Source organism: Desmodus rotundus, chromosome 3 (assembly GCF_022682495.2).
Source record: "Desmodus rotundus isolate HL8 chromosome 3, HLdesRot8A.1, whole genome shotgun sequence".
NCBI classification, from domain to species: domain Eukaryota; kingdom Metazoa; phylum Chordata; class Mammalia; order Chiroptera; family Phyllostomidae; genus Desmodus; species Desmodus rotundus.
This window is the reverse complement of record NC_071389.1, coordinates 107486217-107505030: the sequence shown is the minus strand read 5'-3', so window position 1 is coordinate 107505030 and position 18814 is coordinate 107486217. Positions and strand designations below refer to the sequence as shown.

The following is an 18814-nucleotide window of genomic DNA, read 5'->3' as shown; positions in this document are numbered from 1 at the left end:
GCACAACATTTGTTTGCTTTCTGTTTCTTACACAAAAATCTGCCTTGTTGCTTTCCTAAATTGGCTAATAGACTGACCAATGACTCCCGTTTTGTTGTTCTGTTGGGCATTTGTACTTCTGACTTAAATAATATTATGTCCATCCAATGTGGCTAAATTGTCATCCTCAAAATTCTCTTCAACTACCAAAGTCTGATTCAAATGACATCTCCTTCATGAAGCCTACCCTGAACACCTCAATCAGAAGTGCTAATTTATATTCAGTAGCATTCATACCATTCATGTTGCATATTTATGAATCACCTTCGTACCTATTATGTGTAAGTTTTTCAAAGGTAAGGACTAAGTTTGCTCTTTTTCATTTTCTGTAGAATATAACAAAATGTCTAGTTCATGGTAGGTAATTAATACATGTTTGTTGTTTTAATAAAGTAAAAAGTAAATTTTGTTTGTTATTATTATGATAGGCTCCCCAACTAAATGATAAATTCTCTGAAGTTGGCACATGATATACTTTCAATAAATGTAAGCTATTGTGATGATGATGTGTACAGTATTTACTATGTTCCAGGTACATAGTAAATAATCATACTTTTAGATTGCTGGCTTTTTAAAAATATGATTAGTTGAATTATATTTTTCAGCAGCAGAAAAAAGAATAAAGCTACAAGATTCTTTTAATATATTTACAATGTGGACTTCCAGCCAAGATGGAGGCATAGGTAGACACACTGTGCCTCCTCACACAACCAAAAGAAGGACAACAACAAATATAAAAACAAAAACAACCAGAACTGACAGAAAATCAAACTGTATGGAAGTCTGACAACCAAGGAGTTAAAGAAGAAACATTCATGCAGACTGGTAGGAGGGGCAGAGACAGGCAGCCAAGTGGAGAGGACTCTTGGCAAGGCGGCGACTGATGGCCTGGGTGATCCCACATTTGTGCGCAGATAAACCAGGAGGAACAAATGGGTAGCCAGACAGACCATACAACCCAGGGTTCCAGTACCAGGAAATAAAGCCTCAAAGCCTCTGACTGAAAACATCTGTGGGGGTTGAGGTAGCAGTGGGAAAAACTCCCAGCCTCACAGGAGAGTTCGTTGGAGAGACCTACGGGTCCTAGAATGTACACAAACACACCCACCTGGGAATTGGCACCAGAAAGCCCAATTTGATTGTGCGTAGCAGGGGAAGTAACTGAAAACTGGCAGAGAATGGAGCAAGAGACACTGTTCCCTCTTGGACCCTTCACCTCCCTCCACAGACAGCATCACAATGTAGTGATGGGTTACCCCGCCCTGTTGAACGCCTAAGACTCCGCCCCTTAGTACGTAAGTCGTGCCGAGACAAAAAAATGGCCCAAATGAAAGAACAGATCAAAGCTCCAGAAAAAATACAACTAAGCGACGAAGAAATAGCCAACCTATCAGATGCACAGTTCAAAACACTGGTAATCAGGATGCTCACAGAAGTGGTTGAATATGGTCACAAATTAGAGGAAAGAGTGAAGGCTATGAAAAGTGAAATAAAGGAATATATAGAGGGAACCAACAGTGACCAGAAGGAAACCCAGACTCAAATCAACAGTTTGGAGCAGAAGGAAGAAAGAAACATTCAACCAGAACAGAATGAAGAAACAAGAATTCAGAAAAATGAGGAGAGGCTTAGAAACCTCTGGAACATCTTTAAATGTTCCAACATCCAAATTATAGGGTGGTGGAAGGAAAAGAACAAGAGCAAGAAATTGAAAACTTATTTGAAAAAATAATGTAGGAGAACTTCCCCAATCTGGAAAAGGAAATAGACTTACAGGAAGCCTAAGAAGCCCAGAGTCCCAAAAGAAGTTGGACCCAAGGAAGCAAACACCAAGGCACATCATAATTACATTACTCAAGATTAAAGATAAGGAGAGAATCTTAAAAGCAGCAAGAGAAAAGGAGAGAGTTACCTACCAAGGAGTTCCCATTAGATTATCAGCTGGTTTCTCAAAAGAAACCTTGAAGTCAAGAAGAGGCTGGAAAGAAGTATTCCAAGTCATGAAAGGCAAGGACCTATATCCAAGATTACTCTATCCAGCAAAGCTATTATTTAGAATGGAAGGGCAGATAAAGTGCTTCCCAGATAAGTCCAAGTTCAAGGAGTTCATCATCACCCAGTCCTTATTATATGAAATGTTAAAGGGACTTATCTAAGAAAAAGAAGATCAAAAACTATGAACAGTATAATGACAACAAACTCACAACTATCAACAACTGAACCTAAAAAAAAAAACAACAAAAGCAAACTAAGCAAACAACTAGAACAGGAACAGAATCACAGAAATGGAGATCAGATGGAGGGTTATCAGTGGGGGAGTGGGAGGGAGAGAGGGGGGGAAAATGTACAGAGAATAAGTAGCATAAATGGTAGGTAGAAAATAGACAGGGGGAAGTTAAGAATAGTATAGGAAAAGTAGAAGTCAAAGAACTTATATTTATAACCCATGGATATGAACTAAAGGAGGGGAGTGTAGGTGGGAGGAAGTGTGCAGGGTGGAGGGGAATAAAGGGGGTAAAATGCACAACTGTAATAGAATAATCAATAAAACATATTTAAAATATTTTTACAGTGTTAAAACTAAAACTGAGCTTTAGGCTATATGTGTAAATAAGTAAATCTAGAATGCAAAAGGGTTAAATAAGATTTTCTCTTTTAAAGATACAAAAATGTAAGCTTTTCTTACATTTATTTATTTATTTTCTTTCCTTTTTTAAATTATATGTTGTTGATTATGCTATTTCAGTTGTCCTGATTTTTCCTCCTTTGCTCCCCTCCACCCAGCATCCCCCACTCCCTCAGGAAATCCCCACACTATTGTTCATGCCCATGGGTCATGCGTCTAAGTCCCTTTCCTATATGTACTTTACATTCCCATGGTTATTCTGTAACTACCTATTTGTACTTCTTAATTCCCTCACCTTTCACCTATTCTCCTACACCCCCTTCCCATCTCTTTGTCTTTAGACTTTGGCATTTTAATTATGATGTGTCCTGGAGTGAGCCTCCTGTGTCCATCCTGTTTGGGACTCTGTGCTTCCTGGACTTTCATGTTTATTTCCTTCACCAAATTAGATAAGTTTTCTTTCATTATTTTTTCAAATAGATTTCCAATTTCTTTCTCTTTCTTTTCTCCTTCTGACACCCCTATGAAGCAAATGTTGGATTGCTTAAAGTTGTCTCACAGGTTGCTTACACTATTCTCGTTTTTTGTATTCTCTCTTCTTCTTGTTCTGCATAGTTGTTTTTTGCTTCCTTATGTTCCCCATCATTGATTTGATTCTCGGCTTCATCCACTCTATTGTTGTTTCCTGTAAATTGTTCTTTATTTCGAATACTGTATCTTTCATTTTAGACTGAATCTTTTTTATGCAGTTAAGGTCCTCATTTAGTTTCTTGAGCATCCTTATAAACAGTGTTTTGAACTCTGCATCTGATAGATTGTGTATCTCCATTTTGTTTAGCTCTTCTTCTGGAGTTTTGATCTGTCCTTTCATTTGAGTCATGTTTCTTTGTCTCCTCATTTTGGAAGCCTCCCTGTGTTTGTTTCTATGTATTAAGTAGAGGTGCTTTGACTCTTGTGTCTTGGTAGTGGGGACTAATGTAGTAGGTGTACTGTAGGGCCCAGTGGCACAGCCTCCCCTATAACTCAAGCTGGGTACTCAAGGTGCACCCTTCCTGTGGGCTGAGTACACCCTCTTATAGCTGAGCCTTGGTTGCTGTTGGCAGGACAATGGGAGGGATTTACCCAGGCCAGTCAGCTGAAAGGTTTGGCTGTGACCACCAAGCACCAACCTCTACCCTTCATGGAGGATCAGCTGTGCAGGGGCAGGGTGGTTGTGCTCTGACATGGTCTGTAGCTGTCCACTGGGTATGCTGGCCTTAATGTTTCCAAGGTGGTGCAGGCCAAGATCAGCCCCTATCTGTGTTTAGCCTGGGGCCACCCTGCCTGAGTTATAAAACAATCTGAGATGGCTGCTACTTGTGCTGGGCTTGGAGATTTCCAGGGGAAGCCAACCTGTGACTCTAGGCTGCTAGCTGGGACTCACTGAGGCCAGCTACTGCTTGTTTGAGAGGATTTAGGAAGTTGTGAAGCATGAGCCAAGACCAGACATTCATATGGAAAAGCAGCTTGGGTACATTTGTAAATTGGATGGGGTGGAGTCTTGGGCATCTCCAAGGCGGGTCAAACAGTGTTAGCCAGGTCAATGGAATCTTGAATACGGCACCAGCCTGCTGGCTCTGTGGGTGGAGAGCCCAGAAAAGAAACAATGACCTCTGCTCGCCTTGATGCCAAATACCTCAGCCTCCCCCTACATGCCACTGGTGCCCCTCAAGCCACCTCCCCAGTGCCAGAGCCTAGAGGGAGTGAGTCTGAGTAGATGAGTCCATGTGTATGTTCTTTAGGAGGAACTGCTTGGGGCTCCAGAAGTTTTTTCCACTGACTCAATCTCCACTTGTTTTTGTAGCCAGAAGTTGTGGGGGACCTAGTGTTGGCCTGGGACTCGTCATTCCTGAAATATACCTTCTGGATTTTTATTCACCACACGTGGATGTGGGGCCAGCCGGTTCCTCATCTGTGCCCCTCCTACCAGTCTGGATGGATGTGGTTTCTTTAATTCCATAGTTGTCAGACTTCCATTCAACTTGATTTTGGTTGGTTCTGAGTGATGGTTGTTCTGTATTTTAGTTGTAATTTTGTTGTGGTTGTGTAAAGAGGTGAGCCAAATCTGCCTATGCTGCCATCTTGATCAGAAGTCTCCAAGCTTTCCTTATATTTTAACAAAGTTCATAGAACAGATACTGCAGGGGAACAGGCCCTTCCCCCACCAGCTCTACGTTCAGGAGGTGAACATGGGCCGCGAGCCCTGTGTTCAGGGTTCCCCAAAGAGCCTGCTTTCTACTGCTCCTTCCAATCAGCAGCCAGTTGGTAGTTCTTAAAGGCACTAATTAGCTAAGAGCTGTATTTGAATTAAGGACCAAAAGAACCAAAACATAGATTCAGGATGGCTAAAGGTAATTCAAGAAAATTAGAGAGAGGATGTCTGATTGACTTCCCACAAAGAATACAAAGGCGATTTCATATATCCAGTCTTTGGAGGTTTGGAAAACTATGTCTGGGGAAAAGAAATCCACGTTTAGTAAACTATATGGGCTAACAGCATTGGGAAATGAAGGATGATGGACTCATTAAATGGCACTAAAATACAAATGACTCCAGTATTTTCAAATGGTTACCATGTGGCCTCTTTCTTGTCCATGGAGAATTTTACCTAAGATCAAGCCTCATGGCAAAGCCTTTGTAGATGTAAGAAAAAAAAGTTGGTGAAGGGTGGAATAATCTGAGACATAGTGAAAAGTAGCCTTATGATAATGTGTTAAATAGGAAGAAAATTATGAGATGTTAAAAACATATGGTCTAAAGCAAATCTGATGGGAATGTGATCCCTGATGAGACAACTTACTCTTTACCCATGGAAAAGACAGAGAAAAAAGAGGAGCTCTTAGATAAGAATAGGATTGATGACAGTGGTGACAAAAGCTATATATAATGTTCTTCTCCATGTAATGAAGCAAAAGCCATAAACCAAAGTGCTTTCATTTGGGATAATGTCTAGCTCTTTGCTAATTTAACTTACAAAATTACATTATGATAATAGAAAAGTTTCCAAAAGCTTTCAAGAAGTTGTAAACTGGTTGACTTGAAGGGGTCATAGTGGAAGTGAGCACCTTGAAACTGTGCCAAAAACACATGTATTTTTAAACATTTAAAAATGGAAAGCATTTTTGTGCCTATCCACTGTGAACTTTGCTGTTGTTCTAATGAAGTACTTCGAAATGATTCAGGCAAGACAAATGGTCTTGAAAATGTGTCAAGCGGTGCTAATTCTATGATTATCAGCTATAAAGCCTTAGTTATCAACTATGTATATCTATAAATTGTGAAATGCACACATGCACACACACTGCACTCATCCCTGCCCAATAAGTTCTTGTGGTGTGTTCCGATTTGCCACAGCTCCCCCATGAGGTCGGATATACTGCAGGATATAGCCATTCATCCAAATGGCCTTTCTGTGGGTAGTGAAGTAGTGTTTTTGTGACCATGTTAATAGTATTGCATTGCATAAGAGGTTAAAGTTAAGGAAGTATTCTTCCATCAGAAGAATAGCTAAATAGATTATGGGAATACATGGTATATTATAGTGCATAGCTGCTAAAATGAATGAGCTGGAATAATATGTACTGACATAGAAAGAACTCCAAGACAAATTGTGATAAAAGCCAGTCATAAAACAAAACAGCATGGTCTCAGCTCCAATTTATCTTGCAGATGCTGGCTTTCCCATAAAACCCCACTATTGGCCCCTCACTATAATCCAAGATCTGTTTTGTTCATCATAGCAGTTATTACTATCTCATTGTATGCTATATGCTTATAGTTTTGTTTGTTTACAAAATTTATTACCTGTAATTTTCCATTAGAATGTAAATTCAAGGTTCCTGCCTTGTCCCCAGCACTAGTGTATTTCTGGCACAGAGCTGGCTCTCAATGAATAGCTGTTGAAGGAATGAATGACTGAATCCTGCTCATTATTTGTCCCACTCTTGCCTCACATTTGAATATATGCACATATACATGTAAAAAACAAAATAATCATTGACAAATTACACATTATACAGTTACCAAGTGTTAATTCTTCATAAGGGAAATTTTAATATTTTTTTTATATTTTAGTACTATGTGATCTTTTACCATAAAATGTATTCATGTATTGCTTATTTAATTAAAATAAATATTGGTAGTTTTAAAAATGAAATCATAGGCATCTTTATCATCAGCCAAGAGCCATTGAATTAAAGTTTAAAAGCTATATAGATCCAAATACTTAAACACTTGCAAAACTTCATAATACTGACTATAAAGGAACAATGAAATATTTTTGAAGCAAGAAAAGTATATTTACACTTCACAACAGTTTACAAATTTAGATTAAAGCAATAAAAGGACAGATCAAAACCCATTCCATCAACTGGCCCCTATAAAGCGTGTGTGTGTCAGAGGGGAGCATGGCATGTAGCATGTTTGTTAATTTTATTTTACTTGTCAGCGATGTTCAGTTTAATTTTGACCAAGTTGAATGAGATGGCTACATAGGCAGATATACAAATTTATTGTTTAAGACTCCTTAGTAGCAGAGGTTACATGAAAATCAAGTTTATTACTTGGATGTGGGGTGGAACAGGAATAGACTTTTTTTAAGAGTATATTTTATTGATTATGCTATTACAGTTTTCCCATTTTCTCTCCCCTTTATACCCCCTCTGCCATGCACCCCTCCAACCCTCCAGCATTCCCCCACCCTTAGCTCATGTCCATGGTTGTACATATGTCTATTTCCTATACCATTCTTAACCTCTCTCTATTTTATCCCTGCTAATTATGCTTATTCCCTGTACCTTTCCTCCTCCATTCTTCCCCTCCCCCACCCTGCTGAAAACCCTCCATGTGATCTCCATTTCTTGGTTCTGTTCCTGTTCTAGTTGTTTGCTCAGTTTTTGTTTTTGTTTTTTAGGTTTGGTTGTTGATAGTTGTGAGTTTGTTGTCATTTTACAGTTCATAGTGTTTGATCTTTGATTTCTTAGATAAGTCCCTTTAACATTCATATAATAAGGGCTAGGTGAGGATGAACTCCTTTAACTTTACTTTATCTGGGAAGCACTTTATCTGCCCTTCCATTCTAAATGAGAGCTTTGCTGGGTAGAATAATCTTGGATATAGGTCCTTGCCTTTCATGACTTGGAATACTCCTTTCCAGCCCCTTCTTGCCTGCAAGATTTCTTTTGAGAAATCAGCTGATAGTCTAATGGGAACTCCTTGGTAGGTAACTCTCTCCTTTTCTCTTGCTGCTTTTAAGATTCTCTCCTTCTCTTTAATCTTGAGTAATGTAATTATGATGGGCCTTGGTGTTTGCTTCCTTGGGTCCAACTTCTTTGGGACTCTCTGGGCTTCCTGGACTTCCTATAAGTCTATTTCCTTTTCCAGATTGGGGAAGTTCTCCTACATTATTTTTTCAAATAAGTTTTCAACTTGCTCTTGTTCTTCTCCTTCTTGCACCCCTAAGATTCTGATATGGGAATGGTTATGGTTGTCCCAGAAGTTCCTAAGCCTCTCCTCATTTTTTTTGAATTCTTGTTTCTTCATTCTGTTCTGGTTGGATGTTTATTTCTTTTGTTCCAAACTGTTGATTTGAGTCCTGGTTTCCTTCCCTTTGCTGTTGGTTTCCTGTATATCTTGCTTTATTTCACCTTGGGTAGCCTTCATTTCTTCCTTCATTTTGAGACCGAGCTCAACCAATTCTGTGAGCATCCTGATTACCAGTGATTTGAACTGTACGTCAGATAGGTTGGCTATTTCCTTGTCACTTAGCTCTTTTTCTGCAGCTTTGATTGTTCTTTCATTTTGGGCCATATATTTTTGTCTTGGCACACCTGTTCTGTTATAAGGGGGCAGGGCCTTAGGTATTTGCCAGGGCCGGGCAACCCAGGTTGCTGCGTTGTGGTGCCGTCTGTGGGGAGGGGTCAGAGAGGGAACAATGCTGCTCGCTTGCTCTGTTCTAGCCCCACCTTCCAATGAACTCTCTCCTGTGAGACTGGGAGTTTCTCCCACCGTTGCAACCCCCCGCAGTAGTTTACAGCTAGCTTTGAGTCTATAGTTTCCCATTCAGCCAGCCCCATGATTCTGCTGCCTTGCTGCATGTCCTCTCCATTCAGCTGCCAGTCTCTGGTCTCCGCCCCTCCTACCAGTCTGGGTGAATGTTTCTTTAACTCCTTGGTTGACGGAATTCCATGCAGTTTGATTTAATGGCACTTCTGGTTGTTCATTGCTTTTAGATTGGTTGTTATCCTTCCTCCGGTTGTGCGAGGAAGCACAGCGTTTCTACCTATGCCTCCATCTTGGCCAGAACTCAGGAATAGACTTTATTGATTTGACTTTTTCAGCAATTCAGAGTAATGTGAGTGATGGGCTGAGTTCACTGAATAAGTTATCTGAGAATATATTTGTGTACTTTGTTTCCTTTATTGAATCCAGCATAGTGATGACCCCAGCTGCATTGCTGTGTGTCACTTTTGGTTCTGGCTACACTGTTTCAAGTTTGTACTTGGGTAGGGGAGGGGTTTCCATGGTAATTGTAGATATGTGTGACAGAAAAACCTCATCTAATTTTTTTGCTAAGAGATAGAGAAGGAGACTTATCTAAGGTACTCTGAGGGTTTTCCTTCTTTAGTCTCCCAGTTTTCAGTATAGATTGGGCATTGAGACCCCTCCTACTCTAAGAGCCCATACAGAGATGTTAGTTTGGGGGTTAGTGACTTTGGATGGGGTACACTCCCTGAAATCTCTGGGTTGACTGGTGGGTGTCTACTCTCCCTCATTCCCCATCAGATTTCTATGTTTCCTTATTTCTCTCTTCTTTGGTTTTTCATTCCCCATTTCTTTTTCTCTGCTACTTGTCCCGCAAGCATCGACTGCTCTTCAGACAAAACAAGCTGCTGGTCTTGGCCATGTCACACTGTAGCCCCATGTGTTGCAGTTAGGGTGACAGTTAGTCACCCTCAGGCATTAATATTCCAATTCATCTCTTTCCTCTCCTTTTCCTTAAGATCTCTCCTACATCTATGAAAACCACTTTAAACTTCAGGTATAATTCTGTTCTTTAATTCCAGGGACTATGACAGGTCACCTTGGTCTGAATGTGCATTTACAGGTGCAAATATTTGGTGTCAGTGATAGAGTGGTGACAGGAAAGAACTCCCTGTTAAGTCACTAAATAGTCCTGGTGACCAAAGTTCCCAGGTCACTAATTCTTAATGAATATCATTAATCAGTGGGTTAGAACGACTCTCCTCTGCCAACCTCAGTCTGTTTAAGACAGAACTTATTCTTTCTAAACTCTTTGTTGTTCCAATCTTACTGCTTTAATCTTAAAGTATTCAGAAAATATTTTGCTGTTGTAGAAATTTAGTTTAAGTAATAGCTTGATGATGGTTTTTTGGGTTCAGGGAGGCCTGACTAAAAACATCTCAGGTCAATATTGCCTTCTGTTTTCTTAAATATTTTCAGAGGAGAGTTTGTTACTGTGTTCAGCATTGTAATGACTTTTTCAGATACCCCACTTTTCTCTGCACAATTGTTTGTGTGATGATTCATTCTTGTGTCAGTGTAAAACCAGGCTAGATAGGCCTTTTGCCATATCTGCTTTGCAAACATATTTTGAATCCTCAAGAGTGCCAATTCTGAAGGAAGTTGCCAACAGCACCCCTTGTTCACAAAATATGTCCTTTAAAAATATTTAGGGCCTCTCTGGAGGATCTGCGAAGTGTGAGGTAGAAGGGTGACTGTTGATCATTTTTTGAAGGAGCTGCTGGTCCCTTGGCCATGTGGCTGGAGAAGTGGTGAAGACGCTCCAGGGAGTCAAACATTTTCCAAGGTGATCTCTTTCCATTATCCCAAGTCTGGGTGCAAACTGTTTACATTTTTAACCCGACAGAAATGAATGTTTCCTAAAAGAGCTTTGCTGTCTCTATACCTCTTAGACTCGAACAGTACTCAAAGCAGCCACTGTCACACAGAATTTGTCTCCAATGAGAATTTTTGCATGGTGCTTTTTTTGGTATGGGTCCTTTCACATTATGTGGTGTTTTTTCTTTTTTTTTTTGTATGCCCAGTCCATTCTCTTTTCACCTGTCTCTTCAAAGAAAATATGTCTCAAATTACCTCCCTCTTTCAACTCTTTGCACCCCATTAGTCCCTCCTAATAGTTACCAATTCCTTCTTTGCTCAGTTCTAATGTGAATGTTCTCCTACCTTTATTGATTCTCACATATTTTCTCTTTATCTCTTGTCCATTCTTTGTATTTTAATCCTGTGATTGAGCCATACTGTTTTCTACTGGTCCCATTTATTAATTCACCTTATCTCATTTTTAGACCCATTAAATCTGGTTAATAGAAATGATGATAGTGAGTGAGTTAGGACACACATGGTTGCTGCTTGAATAAGCTGAAGTCATTTAAACACAGGAAGTAATTCCACTAGATATTTGGTTATCCCAATTTTAGTTTTCTTGTTTACTGCTGTAGTCGTCAAGCCAAGAATAGCACCAAACACAAAGGTGTTGTTTTGCTAACGTTTGCTGAGTGAGTAAAAGAGTGTTGGGCTGATATGCAATGCATTCTAGGCTTTAAAAACTGAAAAGTAACTTGATTTGGGTTCAAAATGATTTTTAATTTTATATATAGCATATCTGTTCTTTAAAAGTGCTTTAAATGTTTTTATTATGCTTTAGCAATTTTAATAAATAAATGAAAAAATAAACTGTAGTCTTTAAGAAGCTTACTCTTTAAGGGTGGAGATGAGAAAATATTCATTGTTTAAATACATGCTTGTTAATGGCCATGAGGTCATTTAAAACTAGTACCTCTTTGTTCTTTTGTGAGTGACATGTACTGATGCGTAGTCCCACCTCCTCAGGTGCAGAGCACAGGCCCACAGTCACTTCTGGTCTAAACCTTGGTCACCGCCCCACTAACTCTACAACTTGGGGCCAGTTATGGCTCCTCTCTGCTGCCACCTCCTCATCCTTTGATCTGTTAACCAGGCATAACAATTTAGCAAACTTCACAGAATTGTTTTGAGGAGCAAAGAAGTTAATATTAATAAAGTGCTTAGAACAGTACTGGGTACCTAACAAGTGCTTGTTAAAAGAGCCCGTGAAATGAATCTAACAACATTACCTACCTCAGATGACAGCTGTGAAAAGTAAACGAGATGTTTGTAAAACTCCTAACAGTGTCTTGGTACCTGGTGAATGCTCAGTCTTTATTACCTCCTAATAAAGAAGACATATTAAGATTATATCTGTCTACAAAGGTTTTAAAAATAAGCATACAGAAAACAAGGGGACACCTGAGCTATGTTCCCTGTGACTTGAAACTAATTGAATAACAATAAAAATAAAAAAAAAAAAAAAAGAAACTAAAGCCAGACCTCAGAGAAAAGGAGGGTGAGCGAAGGATCCCTGCTGAGGGCAGCCCCTGGGGCCCAGAGGCTGAGGGGAAGAGGAAAGAGGAGACAGTCCGGGAGTGCCAGGGTGTCGGGGGTGCTGGGGGTGCTGGGGGTGAGGCACAATTAGTAGTGTGGGCCATGTGATGGAGGCCTGGAAAGCCCGAACTTGTGCTGGAGTTGGAGGCTGGCGGTAGGACACCCTCTCTGTGGGGTGTCAGGTAGCATGGTCACCAGGGTGCCTGGTTTCTTCTCGCTTGGGTTGTCCTGGTGGAATCGCTTCATGTCTCCTGCACACTTGCTTTCCCGGTCTGTGTGCTGAGGGTCCCTTTTGTTGCTGCTTGATACCCAAGACTTTAGTACTCAGCTTTCATAACACTTTCTTGAAATTGCATTTCTTCTATAGAATGGCTGTGCCCCACTGAAAAGTTTTCCTGAAAGGAAATGAGCAGGGAGGGAAAATGTCCTAGTCCCCTAAGTCCTTGCAGCAGGCATTTGGGGGCCACTTGTCTAGTGAGCTCTCACATGTGTCCTGCTTCCTCTCTCCTAATTTCTTTGGAGTAGAGTAAGTTGTCATTTAACAAATAACAGTGATAATGGGCCAGATACTATCAGTGATCCAAGGTCACTAAAATACTGTCCATGTACAAATTCTTCCTGAGTTGCCAGGTTTCATATAAAAGATGCCTCTCAAGTCTCTAAAGGATGTAATTTATTCCCAGGGCTTTTACTCTCAGTGTAGCTTTCCAAAGACTTAGTATATTGTGAACCAGTCTTCAGTCATTTTCAGGCTGAAATCTCAATGCTTTTCCATTTTAGCTTTGGAACCACCAGTGGTTACCTGTAATCTTTCCCCAGAGGTTTGTAAAAAGAAATAACGGTGAAAGAACTGGTATTTTTGAAGATATCTACATGCATGAACATGGGGTCATAGTCACAGAGCACATTGCTTTGGCTGCTGAATTCGCTGCCTCAGATAGAAATTGTACATAAGAAACTAGAAAATGAAGAAATTCCTTTTCAAAAGGCTATAGTAGTTTTAAGGAATAAAAAGAAGGAAGAGAGATAAAATTAACAACTGAATAGAGTTGAACTCAATAAATCCTAAGAGTAGCATATTAGAATAATATTCAGAAAAGAGTTTACATAAGAATTTATAAGATTCTGTAGATATTCTTCTTTTGTTCCTCGGAAGATCAAAGAAAGCTGGGAGGAAGATACCTTTATTGGATTTAGAGTTGTCTGACACCTGACCTGACACCTTCTGATGAATTCTGACAACTCATTGGCCAATTTCTATATAAATGAAGTGGGTCAGAAGGTCTCATTTACTAAGTAAGTCATGACTATGTGCCCACTTATAGTAACTCATTTAAACCTCACCATGTGACTGTGAGGTCAGTATTATCCCAATTTTATAAATAAGGAAATTGAGGCTCAGAGGGTAAGGGGTGAGTTGCCCAAATCCTCTGGCCAATGAGGACAATGCTAGTACTGAGACTCCCTAACACCTCATAATCTTTCTCCATTTGTAGTAACTGCCTTGCAACATTATCTTGCCTGTTTATCCTCTAGTCCCAGAATGCTTTTGAACTTTGACAATTGGTTCAACTATAATTCTTTAACCTAATCCCAAGTATGAAAACTGAACTTAAGTCAAATTTACTTTTTCAAGGAATCACACAATATCTTATATTACCATTTCATAAAAAGTATTTTGTGTCCAAGAAAGTTGAGGGAATACAGAACTTGAAATCACAGTTTACCTGATTTCTTTAGTACAGGACTTCTTTGGGTGCTTAGTATACTGGTGTGAACTCCGAATCTCTAATGGAAGGACATTATACTCATAGGTATAGTTTCACAAGCTATTTATTCACTCTTTTATTTTGGTAGACTACCTCAAGGGATTAGTTTTCTATGAAACTACGTGTCTTAATTATGTATCATCTTGGACAAGATTATGTATCTTAATTATGTATCATCACTTCACTTCTTTGGACCTAAATTTTCTATTTTACAAGTGGGGCTAAAGATATTCCAAAGGTTCCTTTAGCTTTAAAAATTCTATGACATAGCCCCCTCTCCCCACCAAGTTTAAGCATTCATGCTACCAAGTGAACTTGCTAAGGACAGAATAAGATTTTCTAAAGGTCATTAATTCACTCATAAAACATTTATTGATTGCCAAGCACTGTGCCAGGTTCTGAGGATAAAAAGACAAATAAGATGCAAATAAGACTAAGCTCCATTGTCTGCCCTCAGGGTGAGGGCCTGATATGATGATGCACAGATTGTAAGAGAGCATGTACAGGAAAGATGGACAACATAGTAAGAGGGCAATGTGAACGGATGATCATAAAACAACTCAGGAAGAGAGAATAGAAACATGCATAAATAATAAAGACTCCAGAAGACCTGCCACCTCTTTGCAGGAATTCAGCAAGGCTCTCTGGGGGGTGAACACCCAATCTGGGTCTAAGGGATGGGTAGGTATTAGGTGAAGGGAAGGTAGGTGCTCAAGGCAGAGGGGCCGCAGGAATAGCAAAGGCATAGGGGGTTGAAGCAGCACACTGTGTGCACAGTGTGCAGTGGTCTCCGAGAGTTCGCAGTGATCTCGGAGAGTTTGGCAACTGGTAGAATGTAAAGTGTAAGGGAGAGTACAGAGTTGTAGGAGTAGGCAGGGCCAGTTGTTGAGGGCCTGCTCTGTCAGATGCTTGAACTTGGTCCTGTGATGAAGAGCCAATGGAACACTTGCAACAGGGAAGTGACATGTTCCCAGTTACATTCTATACAGCTGTGTGGAAAATAGATACAAAGAGAGAAAAAAGAGCTAGGGAGACCAGTTAAGACATTACTGCAGATGTTCAGGGGACAAATAATGGGCACTTGAACCAACAGAGTAACAGTAGGAAAGCAGAAGAAAGAATGGATTTGAGGACTATTTAGTATTTAGTAAGTTTAACCCACTCAGCCTAGTGATTAATCAGGGGAGTGGGCTAAAGGAGAGATCATTATAGCACAACCCTTTCGTGCATTAAATTTAAATGGAGACCTTGTGTAGAGGACTCACATTTAGGGGCCACTTCATATTGCCAGTGATTTGATTTGGGTTGTTGGGTTATTGCAAAGAAATGGTAATTTTATTTTTTAATATAAATGTAATTATTAATTACAATTATAAATAAGTTTATTTTAAACTTATTTAACCATAGAATTACAAGGCAAGCAATAGATAGTGTTTATATTTACTAATTTAAGCCTAGCTGTTTTTAAATATATTTTTTGTTGAAGGAAAATAAACACATGATCATTAGTTTAGATTTTATTTACTAGTGTTATAAATATCAATTAAAATATTCTTCTTTTTACCAAACCATTAAAATTGGTATAGGTGAATTTAAAAGGTTACAAATCTACTCTGAACTTCATCTATGCCAAGTGTTCAAAGCTCAGCTATCCCACAAGCTAAGGAACTAATCCTGGCGACATTGACATCTGCTTGTTGTCAAGGTGAACTGAAACCTCTCTCCTGCGTGCTGGTACCATTTCTTCCTGAATGCACTGTTTAAAGCAGATGCTGTAGGGTTAGAAACATGGTCTGCATAAGACCTGGCTCAAATACTCCTCACTTGAAGTTGATGTACGTATGAACCAGAGCCCAACTCTTTGCAGCTCTATTAGCAAGTGGTTCTAGATGTATTGGCTGGAGGGGTAGGAGTGTTGAGGGAAGAAGGGGACAATGAGGAAGAGTAAACACAAAGAAAACATCTCTTACCCGGTTCTTGTTGTATTTTGCGGTTGTTTTTAAACCAGGTGATCTCAGGCTCAGGGATACCATTGGCATGACAGTCTAGAGTAGTGGAGCTGCTGACAGCCACTGTGTGGTCACTGAGGTTTCGCAGGAGCTGTGGTGCTTCCTGATCTAATGAATGAAGAAAGAGAATTGTTATTACTTGCCAGTTTCTTTTTTTGTAAATGCGTCTCGACATTTGAAACACGTAAACAGCAAAACTCAACTGTAAGGTTTCATTCGTATTTTCTTCCCTAAATTTCTATTCCATGATTAACCTACTGCTTCTTCTTTATTAAGTTGGTACAATACATTGAAATTCATTAGAACACAGAGTAAAATCAAGAACTAAATTCTTTGTTTTTAGATTTCAATATCAAGATTTTTTGCCTGGCCAACTAGTTTTCTTCTTTTTCTTCCTTCCTTTCTTCTTTTTTTGAGAGAAGCTTTTCTAAAACCTAAGGATTTTGCATAATATTTTAGGAACTAGAAAGGAAAAACATAATTTTGAATACAGGTTTGTAATGACTTTTTACATAAAAATATAGCATGGTGATGATGAACTAATATAATTTTGTAGGCACTTGTATAGCTGTGTTTGTGAGGGCATGTCTGTGTTCCTCAGCTGTCAGTAACCTGGGTTGTAAGACAGCAGACCAAACAGCAGAATTTCTTAAACTTTGAAAGCTTTATTGATTATTTCCTTCCTCCGTTCCCTTCCCAAATGCAAGTCACCAAAGGATTCATTCAAGAGGCAGAGGCACAGATTTGTGGGTTTTGCACTATATAATAGTACAATATTGTATTTTATATTATTTTCTCTTAAAACATACAAATATGATACAATACAATTTATTTTAATAAAATGCCAACCAATATAGTACAACAAAATGAACTTAATACATTAGGATGCAATACATTACAACATTAAAATCCCACATAGGAACAGCAGTACCCCCAAGGCCCCAGTGAGTACAGTGTCTATTTAATGAAGTAGCCAGTCAGTCCTGCTGATGTGTATACATTCTAGTTAAGCAGGTGCTCAAGCTTCCACATTAAAAGGATAAAAACAACTCCTGATGTCTTTTCCACCCTCCCAAATCATCCATTTCCCCCTTTGTAGCAAATTCTGGAACAGAAATCAAAAGAGTTTTGGAATAACTTACACATTCTGCGTCACTGGTTTCAATTACACAGTATGAGCTTTCTCTGACCATTTCTGATTCTCTCAGCTTATTGTGCTAAACTGTGAAAGCAGCTTAGGAGGGACTGCAATGCTATGAGAGATGACACATTGCCATGGCTTGGGCTCCATGTCCCTGCGGGTCTGCCGCGGCCCCAAACCTCTCTGTTATTCCTGCGGGGAAACTCTCAGGGTTAGCATTCACTGAAGCAATTTAGGAACCTCAGGTTAAAAAGTATATTATCATGTAACTTTTAAATATGTTGACATAGTAGAACATGGCAGGGTTACTATGTTAGAAGAAACAGATTTCCAATTAAATTTTGATTTCCATAGTTTATCATTAGCCTTTTTCATTTATACAAAATGAAATCTGAAGGCAAATAAGAATGCTGAAGGAAATGCTCTGATTTATAAATGCTTCCCCCACCCTTTCACCAGCTTCTGTGTGTCTTTCCTCGTCTCTCTTGCCCCAAACAGAGCCATTTGAGTAGTTCTGTGTCTGCGTTCTGCGCAATCTGTCAAACAGCTTCACTGAGTGAAAATGTGGCCATCTATCAACATCTGGCAGTTTTGACAGTTTTACATGAGAAAGACCCCAGACATGTCAGTGAAACAGGGAGGATGATAAAGAACAGTGTCATTTACTATTTAGTGTCTTTTATGGTAGGAAGCCAACTTTGATGTATCTCATTAAAATTCAGACCCAGTTCACTAAGTTACACTTTTAATAGATTCTCTGAGCACATTTGCTATTCCCCATGTAATAAAAATGCTAAAATAGCCTACCACTGTCTACAGGCCTTATTATAAAAAGAAAATCTGAACACAGGGCCTACAGCACCCAGATAACTTTCATAGCTATAGACTCTAACACCATCAACGCAGGCGGGATTTGGCTTTCCTGGAGGGTGTACTGGAAAGCAGTGCTTATGTGGACGAGATCACGTGCCTTTAACAAAAATGTCCTGAAGAGCTCCCAAAGGCTGTATCTGCCCTACGCAAACTTCGGACGAGAAACAAAAGAAAGGCTTCAGAATGAACATAGGACTTTCAATTAAACACAAAGTTTACATAAATGTGTCTGAAACTTACAGTGTTAGGATATTTTCTTTGTACCCATTTCTGAAAAAAAGTTCTCCTATAAGCGAATTCTCATTTTGGGCTAGTTTCTAAGTGACCAATCAATCAAGGGATCATTTTATCAATTTCCACTTTACGGTTATCTGTTTTGACGTTTTGAATAAGAAAGTTACATCAAACACATATTTTTAAAACTAAGTTATTAGATGAAAATATGTAGCGGCTTTCCAAAAGTTAACAAAGTGGAGCTGATCCCTTCAAACTGGGAAAATCAGAACTAACAGACTATTTCTGCTAGTTATCAATAGCCAAAGAGAGCTCCCACCAGCTCTTCCCTCTCGTGCCAGTGTTTCTGTGTGAGACCCACCAGGCCCCATGCACACAGAGCGTCTACTCGTCACTGGATGGGGACTGAGGAGCCAGCCTCTCGCCCTCCGTTCCATTGCTCTCCTTCTCCACACTGGCTCTTTTTTCTCTCTCTTTTTCCTGTTTCCCTCCCCTTCTTCCACACTCAAAAGTGACTAATAAAAAAATTGTTTTTCTTTTTGAAACTCTCTGGAAGGATTAATTACACAATGAACAATTAATTACAGAATTCTTAAAATTATCTCTTAGAAGTACTTAAAATCATGTCCTGTGAATCCAAAGA

The 18814-nt window shown here is 39.4% G+C and overlaps 1 protein-coding gene across 2 annotated transcripts in view; it reads right to left on the bottom strand.

Moving 5' to 3' along the window:
- Positions 1 to 18814, bottom strand: part of FLT1 (fms related receptor tyrosine kinase 1) — a 189046-nt gene that overhangs the window by 70846 nt on the left and 99386 nt on the right. For both annotated transcript variants that reach the window (XM_024580771.4, XM_045188069.3), the window contains exon 15: positions 15885 to 16031. In XM_024580771.4, coding sequence (XP_024436539.2) covers positions 15885 to 16031 — 147 coding nt within the window. The remainder of the gene's footprint in view (positions 1 to 15884; positions 16032 to 18814) is intronic.